Source organism: Danio rerio, chromosome 23 (genome assembly GCF_049306965.1).
Source record: "Danio rerio strain Tuebingen ecotype United States chromosome 23, GRCz12tu, whole genome shotgun sequence".
Classification (NCBI taxonomy): domain Eukaryota; kingdom Metazoa; phylum Chordata; class Actinopteri; order Cypriniformes; family Danionidae; genus Danio; species Danio rerio.
Genome location: NC_133198.1, coordinates 4,807,844 through 4,833,041, shown reverse-complemented (window position 1 = coordinate 4,833,041; position 25,198 = coordinate 4,807,844). Strand labels below are relative to the sequence as shown.

Sequence of the window (25,198 nt, the reverse complement as noted above, 5' to 3'; positions counted from 1 at the left end):
ATTAGACCCCTGTTTATTTTTTTTCCCATTTTCTGTTTAACAGAGATTTTTTCAACACATTTCTAAGCATAATAGTTTTAATAACTCATATCTTTGCTTTGATGACAGTAAATAATATTAGACTAGATATTCTTCAAGACACTTATTTACAACTTAAAGTGACATTTAAAGGCTTAACTAGGTTAATTAGGGTAACTAGGCAGGTTATGGTAATTAGGTAAGTTATTGTATATCGATGGTTTGTTCTGTAGACTATCAGGAAAAAAATAGCTTAAAGGGGCTAATAGTTTTGTCCTTTAAATGGTTTTTTTAAAAATGTAAAACTGATTTTATTCTAACCAACATAAAACAAAAAAGACTTTCTTCAAAAGAAAAAAATAAATCCTTGCTCTGTTAATCATAATTTGGGAAATATTGAAAAAACATCAAAGGGGGTTTTATATTTCTGACTTCAACTGTACAAACACACATACACACACACACACACACACTTTTATATATAAAATTTATATAATTTATAATAATCAATTTTATTTTCTATATGTGATAGTTTAGTTTCTCTTGATTTTACTTATTTTATTTTTGTTATATATAGTTTTCCCCAAACATATACATTGTGTGTACTTATTTTTGAACTGTGATTTGCTCCAGATTTTGCCTCAGTGCTGACTGAATATTAATTATTTTTGACTCATATATATATATATATATATATATATATATATATATATATATATATATATATATATATATATATATATATACACACACACACACACTCAGCACTGTGTGTGTTTAGACATATATATATATATGTATGCATACACACAGAATTATTAACCCCCTTTTTTATATATATATTTTAAATATTTCCCAAATGATGTTTAGCAGAGCAAGGAAATTTTCACAGTTTGTCTGTTAATATTTTTTCTTCTGGAGAAAGTCTCATTTGTTTTATTTTGACTAGAATCAAAGCCATTTGGAATTTTTTTTAAACACCCTAACAATTATTAGACCCTTAAGCTACATTTTTCTTCTATAGTCTACATAATAAACCATCATTATACAATAACTTATTAACCTAATTACCCTAACCTGCCGAGTTAACCTAATTAACCTAGTTAAGCCTTTAAATGTCACTTTAAGCTGTATAGAAATGTCTTGAAAAATATCTAGTCAAATATTATTTACTGCCATCATGACAAAGATAAAATAAATCAGTTATTAGAAATGAGTTATTAAATCTATAATGTTTAGAAATGAGTTGAAGAATTCTTCTCTCCGTTAAAAAGAAATTGAGGGAAAAAATAAACAGGGGGGCTAATAATTCAGACGAGCTAATATTTCTGACTTCAACTGTATGTGTATATATATATATATATATATATATATATATATGTATATATATATATATATATATATATATATATATATATATATATATATATATATATATATATATATATATATATATATATATATATATATCAGAATGATCAATCCTGCTTTCAGGATGATGGTGACTATCAGTAAACACTAGTTTTCAGGTCTCTCCTGTGGTGGCTGACCAGGCTGGGTCACTCAAGGGCATTGACAGTCTTGTCCCTAAGATCCTCTATGTTGGTTCTGACCACAACATTGACTGAGCCAAATACTTTAAGAACATTTACAATAAAAAGTATACCATGACTGATGCGGTTTAATTGACATAGTGCATCATATAATCTAAAACTTTCCAACTGATGTATCTGAATCAATGACTACAACATTGCAGTCCCGAGCTAGCGCCCAGTGCTGGAAGATATGGCACAAGATGGGACCGGAGAATAACCGATAGGCAGAGACACATGGTGAAACCAACCCTGATGCTGAGACGGGCTGACAGGCTCTGTTTGTGTGCATGGTTAGACTGTGATCAGGACTGACCGGGTTGTCTCGTAGAGGTTATGCCATTGCCAGCAGTGCGGCTGACACAATGAATGAAGCTCCAGTTCCTCATCAGGTCAGTCTTCTGCAAGCATCTCACAACGCATCCCTGTACACACCAAGGTTTGTGAACCTTTCCTTTTCCCTTTTGGAAAGTGTGTCCAGCCCTAGCTGGTGAAATGATGTCTTTGGCAATAGGGCACGGTACGCTGTCAGCTGGAGGAGTCTGATCTTGCCAGCATGACTCAAGTTTTCCTCCAGGCCACAATCCCACGTTTGTGCGTGTACCGCACTTACTTATAGGATCTATTTTAGATGCACTTTCCCCTTAGGATGCAGCCACATCCTCTTCAGAAGGGGGCTGTGCAAAACCGCTGGATAATGCTGAAATAATCCACGAGCAATTATGCAAATTTGGTGTCTGTCTCAGCCTCGAAAGGATGAGATAGTAAAGCAGAACATTGAAAAAACATTCAAACTACAGCTGACGAAGATCATGAGCAGCACACTGCAGCAAATAGCTTTTCTGAGATTATTTTCTCTTGTTTTTAGTTGAAATATCTAAAAAATTCTTTCATTCATTCATTTTCTTGTCGGCTTGGTCCCTTTATTAAGCCGTGGTCACCACAGTGGAATGAACCGCCAACTTATCCAGCACATTTTTATGCAGCGGATGCCCTTGCAGCCACAACCCATCTCTGGGAAACATCCACACACACATTCACACACACACACAGTCATACACTATGGACAATTTAGCCTACCCAATTCACCTGTACCGCATGTCTTTAGACTGTGGGGGAAACCGGAGCACCCGGAGGAAACCCACACGAACACAGGGAGAACATGCAAACTTCACGAAGAAACGCCAACTGAGTGGAGGATCAAACCAGCGACCCAGCGACCTTCTTGCTGTTATGCGACAGCACTGCTTCGCCCTAAAAATTCTTAAATCAAATACAAATATTGTCTTGTTTAGACCCATTTAAGTCCACCGGCAACTATAGTTGCCAAAGTTCATAGCTGCCATTTTCCTAATTTTCTACGTGCTATACATGTTTAATTTCTCAATGACACAAGCAAACAACCAAATAAAAGATTTCAAGAAAGAAAAAAAAGGATCTGATTGAATTCCTGTCACGTGAGGCTTTCAACTTACTTCCCCTAATTCCAGGATGCAAAATAATAAGGCAATTTGCATTTTGGATCCCAAAAAAAGGGCAAGTTTCATATTACTAAAAATTATTTTTTCTTCACAAATATATTTCAACATAATCATGAAGGTCTCTAGATTCATCCAAACAAAACAAATCTTCCAATAAATGGTCATCTTAGAATTATAAGGTTCTATCTGACATTTTTGCCAGAATTTAGTTATTGACATATTCTTATTAAATGACAACTTATTTACATTATGAGATGTTTTTTTAATAAGTTGTTTCCATTTTAAGTAAAAATAAATGTTACACACATACTATCTGCTATATGGAATGCAAAAACTTTGAAGCTCAAAGCTTCCAGCCTCCACTGCTGAGACTGCAGCTCTGCACAAGACGTTTGGCCAGCGGAGAAATTAAAATGGTCGTGCCCAACTGAGTCTGGTTCTCTCAAGGTTTTTTTTCTTCACTCTCCTATTGGTTAAATTTTTTTTTACCCTCTCCGCTGTCGCCACTGGCTTGCATGGTTTAGGATCTGTACTAAGGCTGTCACAATCCTCCAAATCCTCGATTCGATTACATTTTCGATTGTAAAGGCATGATTCGATTCGATATTCGATTATGAATAATTTATTGATTAATGACCAATTAATTATTTGTAGCCTACCGTTTAAACTACCTGACCTGCATTGTCTTTGTTTTACCCATAAACAAATCATACAGTAAAGGAATAAAGGCAAGATACACACATAATTACCACCTGTCAATCACTTTTTCTGCGGGACTCGTGAATAGGCAGTGATCTGTGTCGTTATAATGGCGTCGGTAAAAAAGACGCACAACCAACAGGAACCAGCCAACAGTATCTGAGGTGTTCGCTAAAATGACTGAGTGCAAGTGAGTGAAAGATTGAAGCAGTCCTCTGACTGCCTGGACCTGCTGTCTCGAGCGCATGGCTGTGTGTGCGTCTGTGTCTGTGTGGTCACGTGATGTGCATTTTCAGAGGTAGAGAGGAAGGAGGGCTGCTCAGAAATGCTACACGCCACTGTGGATGTCAAATCGTTGTCGTTCTAAAATGCCATTTAAAAACAAAGACAGTGTAAACAGGGCCTGAGTGTGTACTTTTCGCGAGCAGATTTGCAACAGGGGCGGGCGGAGGATCGCGATGCCGGTGTTGTCTATCGGACGAACCGTACATAATACGTACATAGCAGAGCTTGCAAAACTGTGTTTTTTTTTTTGTCGACAACACAAACGTTGTCAACATAACTCACTGGAAATCCAAAATGCTTCCACACCGGCGACTTCATTGAAAGAGGAGAGGGTTTAAGTTCTGTCGACGGGTCTCCTGCTTCTGCAGTTTAACAAGCACTTCAACAAGCCTGTTTCTTTCCCGCTTGGCAAGCCAAGCTGACATGACATGGGGGCGTGGCAGCATCGACGATTCCATTTTTTGATTCGATAATCGAAAATGAGCATGAATTTTGATCGATTTCGATTAAAAATCAAAATCGTGACACCCCTAAAAGCTACGCATCGATGAATTTGCTCTTCAGTGTTTGGACTCTCAGTAATGATTTCAAACCACACTGAACTGAGCTAAACTGAACTGAACTTAAACACTACAAACTGAACTACCCTGATCCTGTATGACCATTTATGTGAAGCTGCTTTGACACAATCTACATTGTAAGAGCGCTATACAAATAAAGCTGAATTGAATTGAATATCTCAAAATCATTCAGGACGCAGACAGAAACTTATAATTCCAAGGTGATAAAATATAAAGCTTTTTCTATACTTTGTCAAAAACATAGTTGCCAGTGGGAAAATACCTTGTAAGTACATAAACCATTGGAAATTAGGGAAGAATGTGTTAATAAGTTAATAAATCAAGGTTATTGGTCTTGTTTAATGCATTTTCGGCTTTCATAATACCCCTTCTAAAGAATAACTCAACCCTTAACGGTCCCACTTTATATTAAGTGGCCTTAACTAATGTCTACTTACATAGGATTTAATAGTTTGTTACAATGTACTTATTGTGTAAATACATGTATTTACTGTGTACTTATGCTTGATTAAATACATTTATGTAATTACATCTGTAAATAACTTTTGTAATTACATTTATTAATACACTGTTGACCATCCCTTACACCTTAACCCACCCTTAAACCTACCCATGCCACCAAACCTGTTCATAACCCAACCTCTATCCCAACTCAAAAGCACAAGTGTTCACAAATACATCATAAACACAGTAAGTACATTGTATTTATTTTTTTGATGTAAGTACATAGTAGTTAAGGACACTTAATATAAAGTGGGACCCCCTTAACTGATATTTTAGACTTTTTTTGATACATAATTTGATGAACAGCAAAATCCTCAGAGTAAAATCAACTTCTCCCACTCCTGCAAAGAGAGTTAAAGTAACACATGAGCAGAGTTAAAGTGCTGAGTGAATAGATAATAATGAACCAAGCTTTTAAAAAGCAGAATCACTGAGGAAAACACAAAACTAAAACTGAATTGTCACAACGTTAGGCCCTGCTGTACACACAAACATCATTGTCTAAATCGCAGCTGTTTCAACACAGTTTGACTGTTCATCCACACAAAAACACAATCAATGTAACCCCAATTTTTTAATCTCTTGGACAGGTTGAAGATTGAATCTCATCAAATTTCTCAAAATCAATCTCAACAAACAGCATCAGCAGCTTCACTTATTACTAACCTGTTTGACTCTTTCTGTCATAGAGAGATTCACTAAAAATACTCATTTTGCTAGACATCACCATTGTGGAGAGCAGTATTTACTTAGGTAATTGATGATTTTTTTAATGCTATTTTTTCCTTTGACCTCTGTAATTAATTAATCTGTCGAAAGCAGTTTTGAGTTAAAAATCCAAATGTTCTCCTCCTATGCAAATTTTACATTGAAGGGTTCTTACAAACATATATGCTTCTTTCAGAATTTTTACATACTTTGAAACAAGACCCGATGCTTAAAGGGAGTAAAAAAAAAGCAGCGCATTATTTCAATCTTGACCCCATAGAGTTGTTTAGATTTGAAGTTTGCCTCCCCATGTCCTTCACAGATATGTGCCAAAGCCTGTCCCGTGTAAGCTTGTCAATAATCTGGCAAAGAAGTGAGAAAACGAGCAAATCTGCAGGCTATTCCTTGGAGAGCACACTTCATAGGAAGGCTTGTTGGGATCAGTTTTGATGCTGGAGAGGCTGAGGTCATTTTGTCCTTTGGGGTTTTGTAAATAAAAACTCATTTAAATTAGTTGACGGAAAGATTTAGAGAGTGATATTCTACTGGTTTCAATGTTTAATAGCAACCGTGACTGAGCTTTTATTACATCTTAAAGCTTGATGTTGATTTTTGGTTGACATGTGGTTGATTCTGATTCAAAACTTTATCTGTACTGACCTCTGCTGGCTCATCCAGACAGCAGACGCATGAGTTGTGTAAGTGTAATACAAGGTGCGTTTTGTTTATTGCTCCAAGTCTGTCCACCGAATATCCAACTGAATGCTAAACAAGGAACCACACGGCAACAAATGCTTTTCTTACTTAGATTTTAGTCTTGTTTCTAGTCTAAATATCTAAAAATTCGTAAATAAAGAACTGTCTAGCAAAACATTGTCTTGTTTTAAGAAATAATCTGCCAAAATGAAGTGAGTTTTTCCTTAAAGCAAGCTTAATAATCTGCCAGTTGGCTAAGAAAAAATATTTTATGTAAATGAAAAAAACAAGATTATTTTTCCGGATTGGCGGATTTTACAGGGTGAATTGTGCAAAAACATTCACTCATTCATTTTCTTGTCGGCTTAGTCCCTTTATTAATCTGGGGTCACCACAGCGGAATGAACCACCAACCGGAATGAACCACCAACTTATCCAGCAAGTTTTTACACAGTGGATGCCCTACCAGCCGCAACCCATCTCTGGAAAACATCCACACACACACATTCACACAAACACTCATACAATACAAACAATTTTAGCTTACCCAATTCACCTGTACCACATGTTTTTGACTGTGGGGGAAACCCACGCGAAGGCAGGGAGAACATGCGAACTCCACACAGAAACGCCAACTGAGCCGAGGCTCGAACCAGCGACCCAGCGATCTTCTTGCTTTGAGGTGACAGCACTACCTACTGCGCCACTGCCTCGCCCAATTGTGCAAACAAACATACAAAAATCGCCCTGTACAATAACGAGATATCACTTTTGCTACACATTAATGGTTGTATTTTCATACTTTGCTGATGGTGAACATTTTATTAGCATTTTTACAAAACAGTTACTTTAAATAATTTAGAATGAGTAATGATTAACCCATCCAAATTTGCATACACCTTGTTCCTTTTTTAATAAATGATTTATTACCTCAAATTCCACAGTGAGTGCTAGTTATGCTTTCTAAAACCCTTATAAATGACAACTAAAGGATAAGTACAGTGGTGGAAAGAGTACTGAAAAATCATACTCAAATTACAGTATAATTGAAACATTGATTCATAATTTCTATTTTAACAATTCAATTTTCAATTCAATTCAGCTTTATTTGTATAGCGCTTTTACAATGTAGATTGTGTCAAAGCAGCTTCACATAAATGGTCATAGTAACACTGAGGCTTCGTCATTTATAAGGGATTTACAAAGCGTATTAATCCTCCTCACTTTAGATTAGGTCTAAAAACTGTAGGATATGATCAATTAAACATGTTAATGAAGCATTAATGTCACAAAAGAAAAGAACCAACGGAACTCACGATGCCAATAAACAGACGCAATGAAAAAACAAACACAAAGGGCTTATATTAGAACACACATTACATAGACCTGAAAATAATATATACATCAGCGCAGCAAAGAATTATGGGAACTGAAGTTGTCAACCGAAAACGGCATTCAACAAAATGCCCTCTAGAGGCTAAACTAGAACGTTACAGCGGCTGTGACGAATAAGAAATATAAATGTTCGTTTGAATAGTGATTTCCTAAAGGAAATTGTAACAACTCCAAATGTGAAGTTTTTCTAGATGGAAATATATGACCAAATTCATTGGAAAAAAGTTTGGTCATTATCTGTAAAATATATAATAACTAACAAAATTAGAGAAATTTCATTTAAACTGTTACACAGATTTTACCCAGCCAAGACATTTTTGAAAAGATTTAAATCAGATATAGATACATGTTGCTAGTTCTGTAATATACCCAATGAAACTGCTGACCATATTTTTTGGAGTTGCCCTCATACACAATGCTTTTGGATTGAACTTTCTTTAGATATTCATCGTAAAATATTACCAGGATTCTTGTTATCTTTTAAGGATATCCTGCTGGGTTTTTTTAATGCTCCTGATGATAAAAGTAAGGAATATTTCATTATTAATCTCCTTTTAATCCTTGCTAAATTCCATATACACCGCTGTAAATTCTCTTAGCGTATACCTTGTTTTATTGTTTTTGAAAAGGAAATTCAACAGTACATTAGAACTATTGCTTCCTCTAAAAACCTTAAAGCCATTAGAACGGTTAACTTATTTTCCTTTTTTAATTTTCTTAACACATAAGGTAATATTATTTGTTTTTCTTTTTATTGTTGTTATCTTTTCTCTTTTATGTGCTTACTTGATTATTTGCTCCTCTGTAAAACTCATGTACACTCTTGCATTTCTATGATGTTATTGTTACCCTGACATTAATAAAAAATAAAAAAAATAGTGATTTCCTAAAAAGCACCAACTACTCTTGAATAACTGGCTTGTAAATAATGCAGCACTTAATTTAGTAATTAAAAAATGAATAATTAATGTATGAAAACACAATCATTAAGCACATCATATTTGTGATTATACAGTTGAAGTCAGAATTATCAGCCCCTCTAAATTATTAGCCCCCCGTTTATTTTTCCCCAATTTCTGTTTAATGGAGAGCAGATTTTTTCAACACATTTCTAAACATAATAGTTTTAATAACTCATCTCTAATAACTGATTTATTTTATCTTTGCCATGATGACAGTAAATAATATTTGACTAGATATTTTTCAAGACACTTCTTGAATACAGCTTAAACTTTATACAGCTTAAAGTGACATTTAAAGGCTTAACTAGGTTAGGTTAACTAGACAGGGTAATTAGGCAAGTTATTGTATAACAGTGGTTTGTTCTTTAAAATGTAAAAAAAGATATAGCTCTGTGCATGTGGTCAATATATAAACTATCAACTGATTGGTTTGTTCTGTAGACTATCGGAAATAAATACAGCTTAAAGGGGCTAATAATATTGACCTTAAAATGGTGTTTAAAAAATTTAAAACAGCCGAAATTTTTTCCAGCCGAAATAAAACAAATAAGACTTTCTCGAGAGGAGGAAAATATTATCAGACATACTGTGAAAATGTCCTCGCTCTGTTAAACATCATTTGGGAAATATTTAAAAAAAGAAAAAAAATCAAAGGGGGGCTAATAATTCTGACTTTAACTGTAAGTCAGGAATACAGCATTTGTAGCTGCAGTTATAAATAGCTTAATGTATATTAACATATAGTTACTGCTTAACAAACAATGATCTTCTAAAGCTTAAAAGATTATTCAAAGTATGCAGTTATTATAGTGTCACTCAATGTATTAAGTTGACTGTGCCTACACATCTGTTAATCAACAATTTACATATTTTGTGATTCACCAGTGTTTTTCATTCATTAACACTTAATTACATTATGGGACCTCGATTTCTGCTCTGTCGACTTCTGATGATGAAAGTTTCTTTTACTGACATTAACAGTTTGAAAAAATATAATGTATAAGAAATACAACTCCAAAACAGAAGAAAAGTGACTATGAAAAACACAAATAAAGAAAGAAGGTAGTGATTCCTAAATTTACTTTGACTTGTCTTTCATTCTAGACAATCAAACAAACAATATTTAATGTGTTCCTCAAACACAATCTCATGGCAATTCGTAACTTTTTGATTTAGTGGCTAATTCGTATGAATTTTTACGATCTAGTTCGTACAATTTAGTACGACTTGCTCATCCCCCAATAACGGTTGGGTTTAGGGGTGGGATTAGGTGCCACGCCTCCTTTTTAAAATCGTACAATTTCATATGACTGAACTCGTACGAATTTGTACGAATTAGCCGCTAAACTGGCAAAACGGAAAATACTTGCGTTTTCTCGTGAGATCCGGCTGGTTCCTCATAACTTTTACTGTTGTTTTTTTAATAAACACGTATTCCAATTTTGGTTCTTGCAGCACAATTTTAAAAAGCTGTAACCGAAAAGCATTCAGCACTTTGTAATGCTGCCATTCCTTTTCACAACACTTTTATGGACTGAAAACAGCGATTACAGAAGTAATTTTGTCCCATTCCTCCTGCAAACAGGTCTTGATGTAGGCAACAGTACAGGGTCTTCATTGTTGCATTTTGCGCTTCAAAATGCGCCACACATTCTCTGTTGGAGACAGGACGGGACTGCAGGCAGGACAGTTAAGTTCCTGTATCCTCTTCCTCTGCAGCAAGCACTTTGTAATGTGTGCAGAATACTGTTTTGCATAATTGTCTTGTTGAAGTATGTATATGGATGTCCCTGGCAGCATATTGTGCTCCAACATCTCTATGTGCTTTTCAGCATTAACGGTGCCATTACAGAAGTGCAAATTACCTTTCCTAAGGGCCCTGACACAACTCTACACCATAATAGGCCCTGGCTTTTGGGTTTTTTGGACTGGTAACAGTCTGGATGATCCTTTTCTTTTTTGGTCTGAAGTACACAGTGTCCAATTCTCCCAAAAAATGTCTGAAATACTGACCACTGTGTGATGGTAAATAGATGCCTCAGAGTCCAGAGAAGTTGACGCTGCGGTTTTGGACACTGTTAACATAGGGCTTCCTATTAGCACAGTACAGTTTTAACTGGGATTTGTGGATGTAACTACGTATTGTGGTACTTGGCAAAGGTTTGTTTTTTCACAGCATTCGTCAAAACTGTGATATTGCTTATATATATTGCAAGTAAAACAATACACTTGAAAAAAACAAACAAGTAATGAATGCTTGGGCGAAGCAGTGGTAGGCGCAGTAGGTAGTGCTGTTGCCCCACAGCAAGAAGGTCGCTGGTTCGAGCCTCGGCTCAGTTGGCGTTTCTGTGTGAAGTTTGCATGTTCTCCCAGCGTTCTTGTGGGTTTCCTCCGAGTGCTCCGGTTTCCCCATCAGTTCTAAGACATGCGAATTGGGTGAATTGGGTAGGCTAAATTGTCCGTAGTGTATGAGTATGTGTGTGTGGATGTTTCCTAGAGATGGGTTGCGGCTGGAAGGGCATCTGCTGCATAAAAAAAAACTTGCTGGATAGGTTGACGGTTCATTCCGCTGTGGTGATCCCGGATTAGTAAAGGGACTAAGCCGACAAGAAAATGAATGAATGAATAATGAATGCTTGAAATGAGTAAATACACTTTTATTCATCACGCCCTGCGTAACGATTGTCTTATTTTATATTATGAAAAGACAGTTGTATTGTGTCACAAACGGATACAACAAAAGTTCTATTAGTGTGTTACTTAAAACTTAAAAAACAACTCTGGTTGCTGAAAAAAAGTCAAGAAAATGTCAGCAAATAATATTCAAAACAGCAAAACAACACATAAGTCACTAAATACAATAAGAAGGAGCAAAGAGACAGTGGATACTTATGTTGGAGGCATTCAGTAAATGTACTCACTCATACTGGAATACACAAAATAAATCAGTGTTGATATCATTCTTTAGTCACGTATAGGCCTTTTTTTGCATTATAGCTGCACAGAAATGAACTAATAGCAGGGTAAAACTCTAAAGACACATCACGGCTATAATAAAAGTTAGTTTTCAATTTCCTCCAACAGAAAAATAAAGAAGTGTTTCCATGAAAGAGGTGGATTACATGGAAGGATAATCAAAATACAGATGCCAACTTCATAGCAACTCTATTAGTTAGCCCAGTAATCACACAAGTTGACTACTTTTTGTAATGTAATGCAGTATAATATATATATAACACTTTGCAATGCCTTTCCAGAAGTCAAACCAGCTGCTTGCACATCTCATGAAGCATGTTAGAAAAATAGAGTACACTGTCCCAGCAGTTGCTTATTTTGATAATCTATAGCCAAAAAATAAAACAGCTACAAAGCAGAAATGAATTCTGAACTTATACACCAAAACAAAGGATAGTTCACTCCAAAATGACAATTTACTCTTCTTTCACTCTCCCTCAAGTTGGTGTTTTTTCAAACATACAAAGATTCTTTCTTCTGTTGAACATTTATTCATTCGTTTTCCTTTTGGCTTAGTCCCTTTATTAATCAGGGGTCACCACAGCGGAATGTACCGCCAACTTATCCAGCACATGTTCTACGCAGCGGATGCCCACCCAGCTGCAACCCATAACTGGGGAACACCCAAAGACTCCCGTGTACACATATCCACTACTGACAATTTAGCTTACCCAATTCACCTAAAGCGCATGTCTTTGGACTTGTGGGGAAAACCGGAGCACCCAAATGAACACAGGAAGAACATGCAAACTCCATAGAGAAATGCTGATCCAGCCAAGGATCGAACCAGCAACCTTCTTGCTGTGAGGCGACAGTGCTACCCACTGTGCCACCGCGACACCTCTGTTGATCATGCATACAAAACTGATATTTTGAAGAATGGCTCTAAGAATTCATCATCTGTGTTCAACAGAAAAAAAAAATCATACAGGGTTGAAAAAACAAGAGGGCAAATAAAAATATTATTAATTTTATTTTGGATGACGTATCTCTTTAAATTAAGGTAGACATATTGAAACCTGAAATGAGTCAGATTTCAGATTTTTGATTTTATTTTTACATTTTTTTCACACATGGCGCTCTTTGGTTTGTATGACAAGTAAGCAATTCTGCTTTCATCGTGTAATAGGGCTGTGCGATTAATCGAAATCAAATCATGATTTGAAACGATGCGATTATTTAACCGGAAGAGGCTCAGTATGAAATATAAATGTATTATTTAATTTCCCCTGCCCAGAGCAAATGCGTGACTGTTGTCTGTGTGTAATAGTCTTACTAGCCAATTGAGAGAGCACACTTTTGTTCTGCCCAATCAGAATTGCGCAACCAACTATGTGGAATAAAAAAAAAAAACAAACAGGAAAGCGCAGATAAGTAGGATGATGGCGTCAAACAGTTTAGAAGCATTAACAGTGTTTCCTCTAGATTGTTTCCAGCTGTGGCGGCAGGCTTTTTTTTTTTTACAGATATACCAACTACTTGTGGCTTTATTTCAATGACAAATGTCGTGAGCGCAGTATTAGAAGTCGAGATCGCATTTATGTAATAGCCTACAGCATGCTGATCTTTTCGCTTGCGTGCCGATTTCCTCTGCTTGCGCACAAAACTTCTTGCACACCCCTCAAATATAAGCCGCTTCAAGAGCGCGCAGATCTTCTTGTGCGCTCTCAAATAGTGCAATTTAGTGCGTTTATGTAACGAGTATGTCTCCAGCATTTATTAGATTTGCTAGGAATAATTATGAATGTCTCTAATAGACCTACAGAGCTATTAATGCATCCTGAAGTAAAGTGAAACAGCTATACGTCGTGTTTGCTGGCCTCAGTCTGTCAGCACGTAACCTTAACGGGGTAAACAAATAATGCACAGCACTACGGTTACAGAGAAGTTCGCGCTGTTATAATTCACTCACCTTTTAATAGGTTTTGCTGCGATTATTACCAGCTATTAAAAAAATAAAATGTTTTGAATGAGAAGCTGTAATGTAGCCGTGGCGGGATGAATTTTGTCGTGGTGCCCCGCTATGGAAGAATGAATTTAGCGGAAACCATGATTAATAGATGAATTCATATCAAAGAAAAACAGAACATCTGTAATATGGGAATATTTTGGTTTCAAAGTCACAGACATTAAACAAAAACAAGTTATTTGTAAGAATTGTTCCCACAGCACGAGGTTATACAACAACCAGCACCTAAAAAAAGCACCACAGTGGGCTACATGAGGAGTGTCTTGCTAAAAAGTCAACTGAAAGTATTACCAGTCACACTCAATGTAGAAGCAAGCAACAGCAAAGTACAATTTCAGAGTTGTTTCAGCCGTTGCTGAGTGTTCTGTATTTTTATAATTATAATTTTTTTGTTTTCATAATAAGCTACATCTCCCTAATTTAAGTTCAACTTGTTTACAGAAAGGTAAGGTCATTTTATTTATGTTTATTGTTGGCTCGAGAAAAAAAAGTGTTTCATTTCTGATTGTTTTAAAAACAATTTGAATAAATGTTTAGGCAAATATATTTTTTCCTTTCTTTTTTAACTGACACTCACTGCATTGTAGCGGTAAGAAGCTACAGATTATTGAGCTGAAGCTTGACTACAAAATTAAATTGCAAATCAAAATTGCAATATCTGTTAAAAAAAAAAAATTCCCAAATCACACAGCCCTGTCATGTAAGTATTATAATTTTTGTGTAACTGGGAGGAATTGTGCTCAACTGACATGGAAATAGTGTAAAGGTGCCAAAAACAACTGAAATTTTTTTAAAGTTCACCAGTTTTGTTTTTTCTAATGATTTTGGGGTTTTGACCTCACCAAATCCTTCTCAGCAAATGAAACATGAATCAAAATAACAAAGAAACACTCACTGAAAGCTAAAATTTGTACTCAATTTGTAAAAACTACAAGGTAAAGAAAAGACTTTATTGATTCTTCAAGGCTAAAATAGTTCAGCATCCCCTTGGCCAGCTATCATTCATGTCTAAAACAGAAATATAGCCCAAACCAGAACCAAGAGGCAGGGAATCAAGGTGCTGAAGTAATTACAGCATTAACTCCACCACATACATAGCGCTATACTGTCAATATTGGGCTATTTCCGACAAATAAATCCTCACAAACATTAATGCAGTGTACTTTAGTTATTTTACACATTATACTTCTGCGTCAAGTGACCGGCGTAACCCACGGCGCATGCAACAGTTGCATCAGACCGATAATTTTTTTGAAGAACGGGGGGGGGGGGGGGGGGTGGGGGGGGTGCTGCTGCAGATCTGCAGAGTGGATGCGCGCGTACTGAAGATCGGTGTTATCGCGCGCCTACTCAAGAGCGGTGTTGTCGTGCCCCTACTGAAGGGCGGGACCGAAGGTGTGCCGCGTCGCGGGGGCACTTTTGATCAGTTTGGAAGGGCACTTTCTATCCAAGACTAAAAAGGGCATGTGCACTGCACAGGTTGAGCCCTATGTGTGCACGTGTCTGGTCTGCATTAACACTTCCGAAACGCTAGTTGGCAGTGAGGTGTAAATGTTCCTCTGTGTCGAGTTTCTTCGCTGCTGTTTTGGTTTTCCTGAACACTTCCGGGATGTACAAGTGGCTCAAACTCGCTCATTTTGAGGCAGGAACCGCCAGACGTGCAACAACTTTAACTATGAGGTAAACACAAAACAAAACTTTCCATCTGGAGTCCCCTCACGGGACTCCACACTTGTAAACAATCGCTCCATCAGGCTCGCACCATTCACGCGGCTCTCGGTCCCGCCCAGACTCGTCAGCGCTACCAAGCCAACCAATCGTTGCGACGTGTAGTTACATTTTTTGAGAGGTGCAAGTCAGCGACGCTGACAGCCACGGGCTATGCGTCAGCGCCGTAGCATACGCCGGCGTTTGACGCAGAAGTATAAATCAGCCTTTACAGTGATAAAGAAACAAAGGCTGGGAAAACAATTGACTTAGGCCAATGGAAAAGATTTTTACTTGCCCCTTTAAAATTCTAATTTAGATATTTCAAAGTCACATATTTTCAATGTGTCAAAACAAGCAAACTCACATACACTTTTGTTTTTCTTAAAAAAAAAAGTTTTAAAAAATTATAACAAACTAAATTTATGAACAACAGTCTGTCCAGGTGAGTGTTCTCACAGGGTAAGCTATAAATATATAGAGAACTTTTAAACAAATGTCATTGTGAGGATGTAAAGAATAGAATCAAACCATAATGCTAAAAAGAGTTAATAAATTTGACTTTTGTTAAGCTTTTTTTGGGGTTGGACCGATTGGGTAACCGTACATGGACAAACCAAAAAATTAAGACCCTTTTAAAATGATTTATAACCTAAAACAACATATTTCAATGGATTTAAAACTTTTTAGGGCCTAAAATGTAGTTTTTGAAATGTAATATATTTTAAGACCCCACGGAAACCCTGTTAATACAAAATCTAACCACTTCTGAAAGCTTGAAAACACTAGAACTAAAATTCAGCATTTTGAAGGATTCCCCAAAAGTGTCTGGCTGCAGACTTGCACGTGCACGCTCAGACACATGCACTCGATAGGGCAAGTGATAGCGCAGCCATACTCTTCTCGGATTTCCAGCACTTGTTCAGACACTGGTATCAGTATTTTAGATCCATGCATTAGGTTGTAAAGTGAGAGAATCCAACTATTTTTGCTTTGAAAACTGAAAAGTTGGATCTTAACTTGTTCAGTAAAGTTAAACAGATAAAAATGGTGAATATTATTGATATAAATGCAGCATTCAGGGTCAGGCTTTGAAGGTTCTGGTTCTACACCTCTGTTGTGGGTTTATATGAACCAGTAAACTGGTCCCACTTAATATTAGATGGCCTTGACTTGAATTAAAAAAATAAATACAACATACTATCTGTGTTCATAATTCAAAATCAAAGTATTGCAGAACACTTCTGGTGCTCTGGAGGTGTTAGGGACAGGTTTGGTTTAATGGTGGGCTAAGGTAATGTATTTACACAATAAGTACATTTTAACAAATGATTCATTACAGTGTAAGTACATATTTGTTAAGGCCATCTAATGTAAAGTGGGTCCAGTTAATGTTTGTCTTGAGTTATTTAAGACTGACCAACATGATTGGGTGCTGTTCCACTATTGCCTTTGGCTTTGATCTGTAACCAGGCGTCCCCCAGTGCTTTAGTGAAGTGGTCATCAACTGAGCCTGTTGTGGACACAGAGTTCGAAATAGGCAAGGCCTCCTTATAGATGTCCCCCAGACTGCGATGGAAATGCTCCTCAATTACAGGGTCACACACATTGTTTGCTGATGGACAGAAAATGAGAGAGAGATTTCATGATAAAGATAAATAAATCATTGGAAAAAAATAAAGCTTTTTCAGGTGAGGAGTTTAATTTATTTGCCATATCAGCTAATCCATGGCAAAAGCAGATTAAATGTACATTTGTAAATAAAACTTTTCATAATACATAAGCTTATGACAATATAAAAACATCAACAATTTATTAATAATACAAGTTATCAATCTTAAACAGTTTAAGATTTACTTTTAATAAAAATTTAAAGGGATGTTTAAAGCATTCCGATTTAAAAAATATATATATTTATTTATTTTAAGACTCTCCAGAAAAAAAAAACACAATTTCATAATAATAAAAATAGGCCGTTTTAAAAGTATGTGTTTTGCATTTTCGGATGTTACTGCAATATTGACATTTTGGATCAGCTTCTCTTTAAATTAAATATCTATATGTAAGTCTAGTGTTTCCTATAGGGCATCTTGTACAAATAATTTCATCATTTCTTGAATTTAAAGTATAATTAGATTTACTTCCCAAAAGGGCTAGATTTCAAAAAGACTATTAAATGTGCGCTGATCCCAGAGGCGTTGCTAGACATAAAGCTGTACTGGGGCATCCAAAAAAAAAAAAAAAAAATATATATATATATATATATATATATATATATATATATATATATATATATATATATATATATATATATATATATATATTAGGGGTGTCAAAATTAATCGTTTCTTCTGTGCATCGCGATGCAGACGTGGACAATACGGTATCGGTTCAGCAATAATCATAGCCAGTTATTGCTGACGTCATTTACCTCATATGCGCTCTGTCGCGTTGGAGGCGATCGCGAGTATTTATAACGCTTTAACTACTTAAAACTCATAAACTGTGCACAATTTCACTGTGTGTGTTTGCTGGATCAGTCTTTCACTGACATATACAACAATAGCCCCTATTTTACTGAGATCGAGAGAATGAAAGTAGCCTACTCCATTTCTCTCTCTCTCTCTCTCTCTCTCTCTCTCTCTCTGTCTCTGTCTCTTTCTCTCACACACACACACACACCCAGTGGCCCATTTGACCTGCTGGGGTGGCTTTTCTTCTCCTCTCGGCTGTTTTACAGCATACGTTTGGATACAGAAACGAGCGCGTGTCTGCATACATCAGCTGTGAGATCGCCGCTGCCGCCTGCCGCTTATCAGTGTCACTTATCTGAAAAGCGCAGAGCGCAAGAGCCAATAGCAACCGTTTTTGTTGAGGGTGTGACCAATCAAAGGGGTGTAAGAGAACTAGACAAGGATCAGAAATTGAGCTGGATGTTTATATTTGTTTATATTATTTGCTTAATGCTCGTTTTGTTTAAAGTTACAGTTTGTATATCTGACTGTTTGTATTAAATGACAAAATTGTATTACAAATAATATATAAAAATAAATATATTCATACATTTTAATACAAGAACTGCTGCTGTAAAGAAAATATAAAACTGTGTATGGAAAGCATCGTCAATGCACCGTGATGCACCGAAATATCGAATTGAACCGAATCGATGGCATGATAATCGTAACCGAACTGAACCGTGAGACTAGTGTAGGTTCACAGCTCTAATATATATATATATATATATATATATATATATATATATATACAGTTGAAGTCAGAATTATTAGCCCCCCTAAATTATTAGACCGCTTGTTTATCTTTTCCCCAATTTCTGTTTAAATGAGAGATTTTTTCAACACATTTCTAAAAATAATAATTTTAATAACTCATTTCTAATAACTCATTTATTTATTATAAATATACTCATATATTTATTATAAATAATATTTGACTAGATATTTTTCAAGACACTTCTATACAGCTTAAAGTGACATTTAAAGGCTTAACTAGGTTAATTAAGTTAACTAGGCAGGTTAGGGTAATTAGGCAAGTTATTGTATAATGATGGTTTGTTCTGTAAAATGTCAAAAAAGATATAGCTCTGTGCATGTGGTCAATATATAAACTGTCAACTGATTGTATTTACAGAAATGGTACTACATCGTGATATATAGTTATCAGGATATGAGATGACTTGTGTCATGATATGAGATTTTTGTCATATTGTTCAGCCCTAAATACATGTGTACATGTAGATGAACTACCGTTGGTCTTGTTGGCGGATCCAGATGTGCAGCTATCAGGGGACATGTGGCAACTGGACAGGCTGCAAGGCCGGTTGCTGGCAGGTGCACAGGTGATTACAGATGGACGATTCTGAAATAATAATAATAATAATACAGCTTATTATCTTCTCATTGGAAACAAGATGGTTGTACTTGCTACTGCTCATTTTACATGCAATAAAAAACTCGTACTGTAATAGTTAAGCTTGTTGATGTAGAATCCATGTTTTAAAGGCGACTTATCATTTTACAGGATGTACAATAAGGGCTCTATTTTGACGGTCCATTCGCAGAGCGCAAACGGCAGGGCGCAAACGCTTTCAGGGCGTGTCAGAATGCATTTTTGTTAATTTACGGACGGGAAAATCCGCTTTGCACCGTGGCGCATGGTCTAAAAGGGTTGAGTTTATTTTCTTAATGAGTTATAGGTGTGTTTTGAGAATAAAACAATCAGAGTCTCATCTCACATTCCCTTTAAGAGCCAGCTGCGTCGCGCCGAAAACGCATTCGCTATTAACAGGACATAAAGTAGGTCTAAGTGGAAAAACTGAGCATTTCACTAGCAAACAGTTCACAGTTATCAGTTTTTTTTAACAGAAAACTGCGTGAGAATGAGAGATAATGGATCTACTTTCAATTTCGCTCTTGGATAGGGAAACCTTTACGCACAGACATCAATTAGTCTATAAATAATTAATTGCTTTTGTTAAGCACAAATATTCGATTCAAAACTATTTCTACATTCAGTTCTAATTTCCAGCAAACGAATAAATGAACAATAATAACGAAGTGTGCTCAAACACCTGAGTTATATCCTAAAACACATGCTGTGCCCCATATGGTCTAAAACCTGACACGTGGGCAAATCTAAGCTTGTTTTTAATAAAACAAATATAAATATGGATATAATAAATAATACTGCTAATAATAATAACATTATACAAAAGCAAATTGTTATGAATGAACTGAAAAAGCCTCCAGAGATGAAGAAGACATTAAAGCAGTGATTTTTCATATTTATGTAGGCTAGAAAATAATATGTTTTGTAATATTTTAATCCTTTATATTTATATCCTATATCTATTCTTATTATATCCTATATATATCCTTAATATTTAAATTTTTTCATATGGAAAGATATTTGCCTATTGCTCTCTTGTGCGTATTAAGCAGTGTGTAAGCGAGGCGCAACTCTGCGCCGAAGTTTAGACCGGGTTTGTTTTGGTCTAATGAAAAATCTATTATAGATTCTCAAAATAACGACGCGCCGGCAGTGCGCCTCAGAACACCTTCCTTTTTAGACCAGAACGCCTATGGGCGCATAAATGAGCGCTAATGCATTTTCTATTTAAACAGCGTAGCGCAGCGCCTCTTGCGCCAAGCTGAAACTAGCAAACAAGTATTGCGCCGCGCCTTGCGCCACATTGTGCCGGGTGTATGATAGGGCCCTATGTCTCTGATGTCCCTAGAGTGTGTGTGGGGAGTTTCAGCTCAAGATACTACGGTGGCCGGGAAGTGCAAAACAACATTAGAGAGTGTGAAACACTTTTACAAAGCTCGAGACAAATTTACATTTTGAAAAACATTTTTACCTATCATCGGACACAATTACAGAGGAAAAACCCTTTTACCAAGGACGAAACAAATTTACATTTTAGAAAAAAAATTAACAAGACGCAAAACACTTTTACAAGTCCCGAAACACATTTACAATTGCAGATTCTTTACGGAGAGGAAATGTACCACACACTGGGAGTGACGCGAGAAATGTTTTGTTAATGGTGAGCGAGGTAAATTCGTGCTGTGGAGTACATGGCATAAACAAAGTTTATGGTGACAGTATATGGCGGTCGAGGGTTGTTTTGCCCATTTTGTGGCGAACACATGAGCAGCTTAACGCGGTTTAGCCAGAACTGCTAAAATTCAAACTTGCTTTTAGGTTTTTGCATACAAATTGACATAATAGTTAGGTCAACTTTAAAGAAAACACATGTAAACAAGTCTGACCTGTTGCTGTTTTGTGGTGGTACCGGGTGTAGGAAGCATGCTACTAGTAGGATGTAAGCTTTGTTGGTTCATCTCAAAGGGTCGGTCAAACGCAAAAATGGGGAAAGGTGCAAATACATGATGGCTATGGAGACCACTCAGACCACTGTGTCCATGTGAACTGACATTCCATGACTCTTGATTTGCGGTGCTTTCATTTGGATTTGTCCTAAAAGGAAAAATACAAGATATTAATAATAAGACAAACGATAATAAAATAAAACAAATCGCAAGACAAAAAGCATCATTCTAATCTGCATATCAAATGTAAGACATACAGATGTGATGCAAATAAACATCTCATTTTGTTCATTTGTCCTTTGTCGGAGTCTTTGTTTTCATGGTGTTTTCTCTTGGTTGGGCTCACAGGTGGACATTCTGAGTCAAGCACCGGGACCCTAGATGCTTCTGAACCATCTGTCAATAAATCAGATTCAAATTCACAGGGTTAGTCATATTCATCATTTATTTGGCAAATTTTGATTAACCAATTACTGATTAAGCTTAAAAACAATAACTAAAACAGTTTTTTTAATTACCATGCACTAAAGTGATGTTATGCTAGCACTTCAATGGGCTTTAATTGTTATTAGGCAAATACTTTATTATTAATATAAAACTTGTATTTTTAAAGTCAACAGACCAGCAGTGAAAAAAAATATTTACAATTAGGCATGATGCTCATTTTATCTCTATCTAAAAGTGCAAACGACAAAAGAAATAGACTCCATAGTGAAGGTGAAAGAATGTGAAGCTTCGTTAAAAACCTTAGAATAAATGAAAATAATGAAATAAAACGTAAATTTTCAACTTTGCTCAGGCTGCAAAAAAAATTGTAATGGGATGTTTATGAAATATTATCGTATTATAAATGCTTTGTATCCTGAAAATGTTTTTGAAAACATTAAAATAACCATTAAGATGTAACTTAACGTAATATTAATTATGTAACGTTAGCGCTTTAGAAGTGTGAATGCGATTACTCACCTTCGCCATATAGATTACATTGCAGCCCGCTGATGTTATTGTTCATTTTATTGATGATTTCATTGATCAAAATATCCATTTTATCACAAACATTAATGTTTTAAAAAGAAGCACGCTAACTGTTGATTCCACTTCATCTAACGTTACAGACTTCAATCTGTTGCAAAGGACGTCTTTCACATTATATAACTTAACGTTACTGTAACATAAGCAGCTTTAAAAACAGAATGTGAGAAATTTTAATTTTAAAACGTAAACAAAAACGCTAATGTTTTTAGCACAATTGGCTAGTTTTGCACGTTGTTAGCTATTAGCAAGTTAAACCAAGTCAAAATGTTTACTTTAAATTACTTTATTACAAAACAGCAGCTTTTTCTTGTAATGCACGACCTGTTGTCAGCGAATAGTGATTAAAAACAACAAAAGTCAAACTTGTGTTACGATTGTAATGTGTGAAAATAACGCTAAAGTTCCTCCACAGGAGACAGTCACGTCTATTTCCGCCTAAGAAAAAAATACATAATTTTTGCTTTTTAAAAATTCTCTTAAAGAGCGGTTTACTTGTCTAGACTTTTAGTTTAATCAGATTGTTTTAAAAAATCTTAAATGTAATATTAATCAAAATTAAAATATATAGTTGTGCAGTCATCACAAAGACTAGCATTGGTCCATCCTGAGCAGCGCTGAAAAAAGTAACGAGGTCCATTAGACAACGTCATCGCACCAAGTGATAAAGGTCCTCTCTCACTTGGCTTCTTGTGGGCTTCTCATGTTACATTCTTAGTGAACGAATGAATGAAATTGTAGCAAGAACAGTAAGCTTTCTTTTTTGGCTATTTTAACAGTTTTCCTTGGAACATTTATACATCATCGACAGACATTTAAAATGTAAAAAAATAAGAACTGTTGAAATATTTTAGGAGTAGGCTATGTAATGCTGTAAGAAACAGCTGGAACACTTAATCCTAAAACAACTGACATTTCAATGGTACTAAATAGGCTACAAATAAGTTATCTGTTTTTTATGCTAAATATGAATCTGGAGATTTCTAGCCTATCATTGATTCTGTTTATTCACTTGTGTAAATGTGTCTACATTTATATTTATTCAGTGTTTAAATTAATTTCAGTAATGTTATTGACTAATATAAAAATGTTGATATAATTTATTCACAATACAGTTTGTAAAGTAATATTTTCTGTCTTTTAGTAGATATATTAGATAGAAGACTTGATTTGTTTACTAAATAAAGTGGATCTAATTGGATTTGCATTGTAAACATTAAATACAAGTTTAAATGGCATTACGTTTAAGTTCATATATTAAGGTTTTAGTTATGATACTCGCAAAATCATTCCACATAAATCCACAGATTTTCAACAAAATTCTGCGCAGAAATAGCAAAAAATGGCCACATTCCGTCTGGCCCTACTTATTACACATATCTGTTAAAGAAATACAATTACTATTTAAATGTTAAATTTACAGTATTGTAGCTTTTCTGGAAATATTCCTAAACTCGGTTCAATTACACCATGGAAACCCTGTCCTTGACAATACCTTTAAACAGTTATTTTAAATGATTATCCCCCACATCAGTCTGTTAAAAACTATTGGGGAGATAGACTGGGTTCATTAGAGGTTGATCACTGAATCCTAATGATGAGCACAATTCAAATGTGTTTTTTTTTTTTTTTTACAACCACATTCATTAGAAATTGATGTATTTGTGGACAAAGGTTTCCAATAATAAAATGTAATATAACAGATTTTTATTTGATATTTTTTTCTGAAAACTGACTTTGAGTAGGATAAGTTCACTAAATTAGTTTGCACCAACTGCATTACTAATTTCTACAACTAAATTTATCCAATAATGAGCCATTATGTAATAGTGTTGTTTGGGAAAGCAGTGATAGAATTTGCTATATTGCCCTCATGTTTACACATTTCAACTCCTCTCTTAACATTAATTTATTTAACAAATAATCTTGGTCAATTAAGACATCACATATGTACTTCATTGCTGTTTTATATTAACATAAAACTAAATTAAGAAAAAATGAATATATATATATATATATATATATATATATATATATATATATATATATATATATATATATATATATATATATGTGTGTGTGTGTGTGTGTGTGTGTGTGTGTGTGTGTATATAAATATATATGTATATATGTGTGTGTGTGTATATATATATATATATATATATATATATATATATATATATATATATATATGTATATATTTATTTATAAAAAAAAAAATATATATATATATATATATATATATATATATATATATATATATATATATATATATATATATATATATATATATTTTTTTTTTTTTTTTTTTTTTTTAAGACACTTCTAGACAGCTTAAATTGACATTTAAAGGCTTAACCGGGTGACTTGGGTCAACTAGGCAGGTTAGGGTAATTAGGCAAGTTAATGTATAACGATGGTTTGTTCTGTAGACTATCAAAAAAAATATAGCTTAAAGGGGCTAATAATTTTTAACTAAAAATGGTTCAAAAAATAAATAAAAACTGCTTTTTTTCAAGCTGAGATAAAACAAATAAGACTTTCTCCAGAAGAAAAAATATTATCAGACATACTATTAAAATTTCCTTGCTTTGTTAAACATCATTTGGGAATTATTTAAAAAAGAAAAAAAATCAATGGGGGGCTAATAAATTAATGAATTTGACTTCAACTATATATATATATATATATATATATATATA

The 25,198-nt window shown here is 35.0% G+C and overlaps 2 protein-coding genes across 6 annotated transcripts in view; both read right to left on the bottom strand.

Annotated features, from left to right (window-relative positions):
• Nucleotides 1-22,926, bottom strand: part of vgll4a (vestigial-like family member 4a) — a 74,149-nt gene extending 51,223 nt beyond the window's left edge. For 2 of the 4 annotated variants that reach the window (XR_012398951.1, XM_073939758.1), the window contains exons 1-5: nucleotides 22,431-22,926; nucleotides 21,722-21,860; nucleotides 21,405-21,612; nucleotides 19,377-19,488; nucleotides 17,033-17,227 (exon numbers count right to left, since the gene is read on the bottom strand). Coding sequence is in view for 3 of the 4 variants with exons in the window: in XM_073939758.1 (XP_073795859.1) it covers nucleotides 17,033-17,227; nucleotides 19,377-19,488; nucleotides 21,405-21,612; nucleotides 21,722-21,860; nucleotides 22,431-22,509 (733 nt within the window). In the remaining variant the exon portion in view is untranslated. Of the gene's footprint in view, nucleotides 1-7,372; nucleotides 11,447-17,032; nucleotides 17,228-19,376; nucleotides 19,489-21,404; nucleotides 21,613-21,721; nucleotides 21,861-22,430 lie in introns of those variants that run through there. The other 2 variants (XM_005161921.6, XM_073939759.1) reach the window with 2 other exon arrangements.
• The window catches only part of zgc:113278, an 852,580-nt gene that overhangs the window by 245,108 nt on the left and 582,274 nt on the right, over nucleotides 1-25,198 (bottom strand). The gene's annotated exons all lie outside the window — the stretch shown is intronic.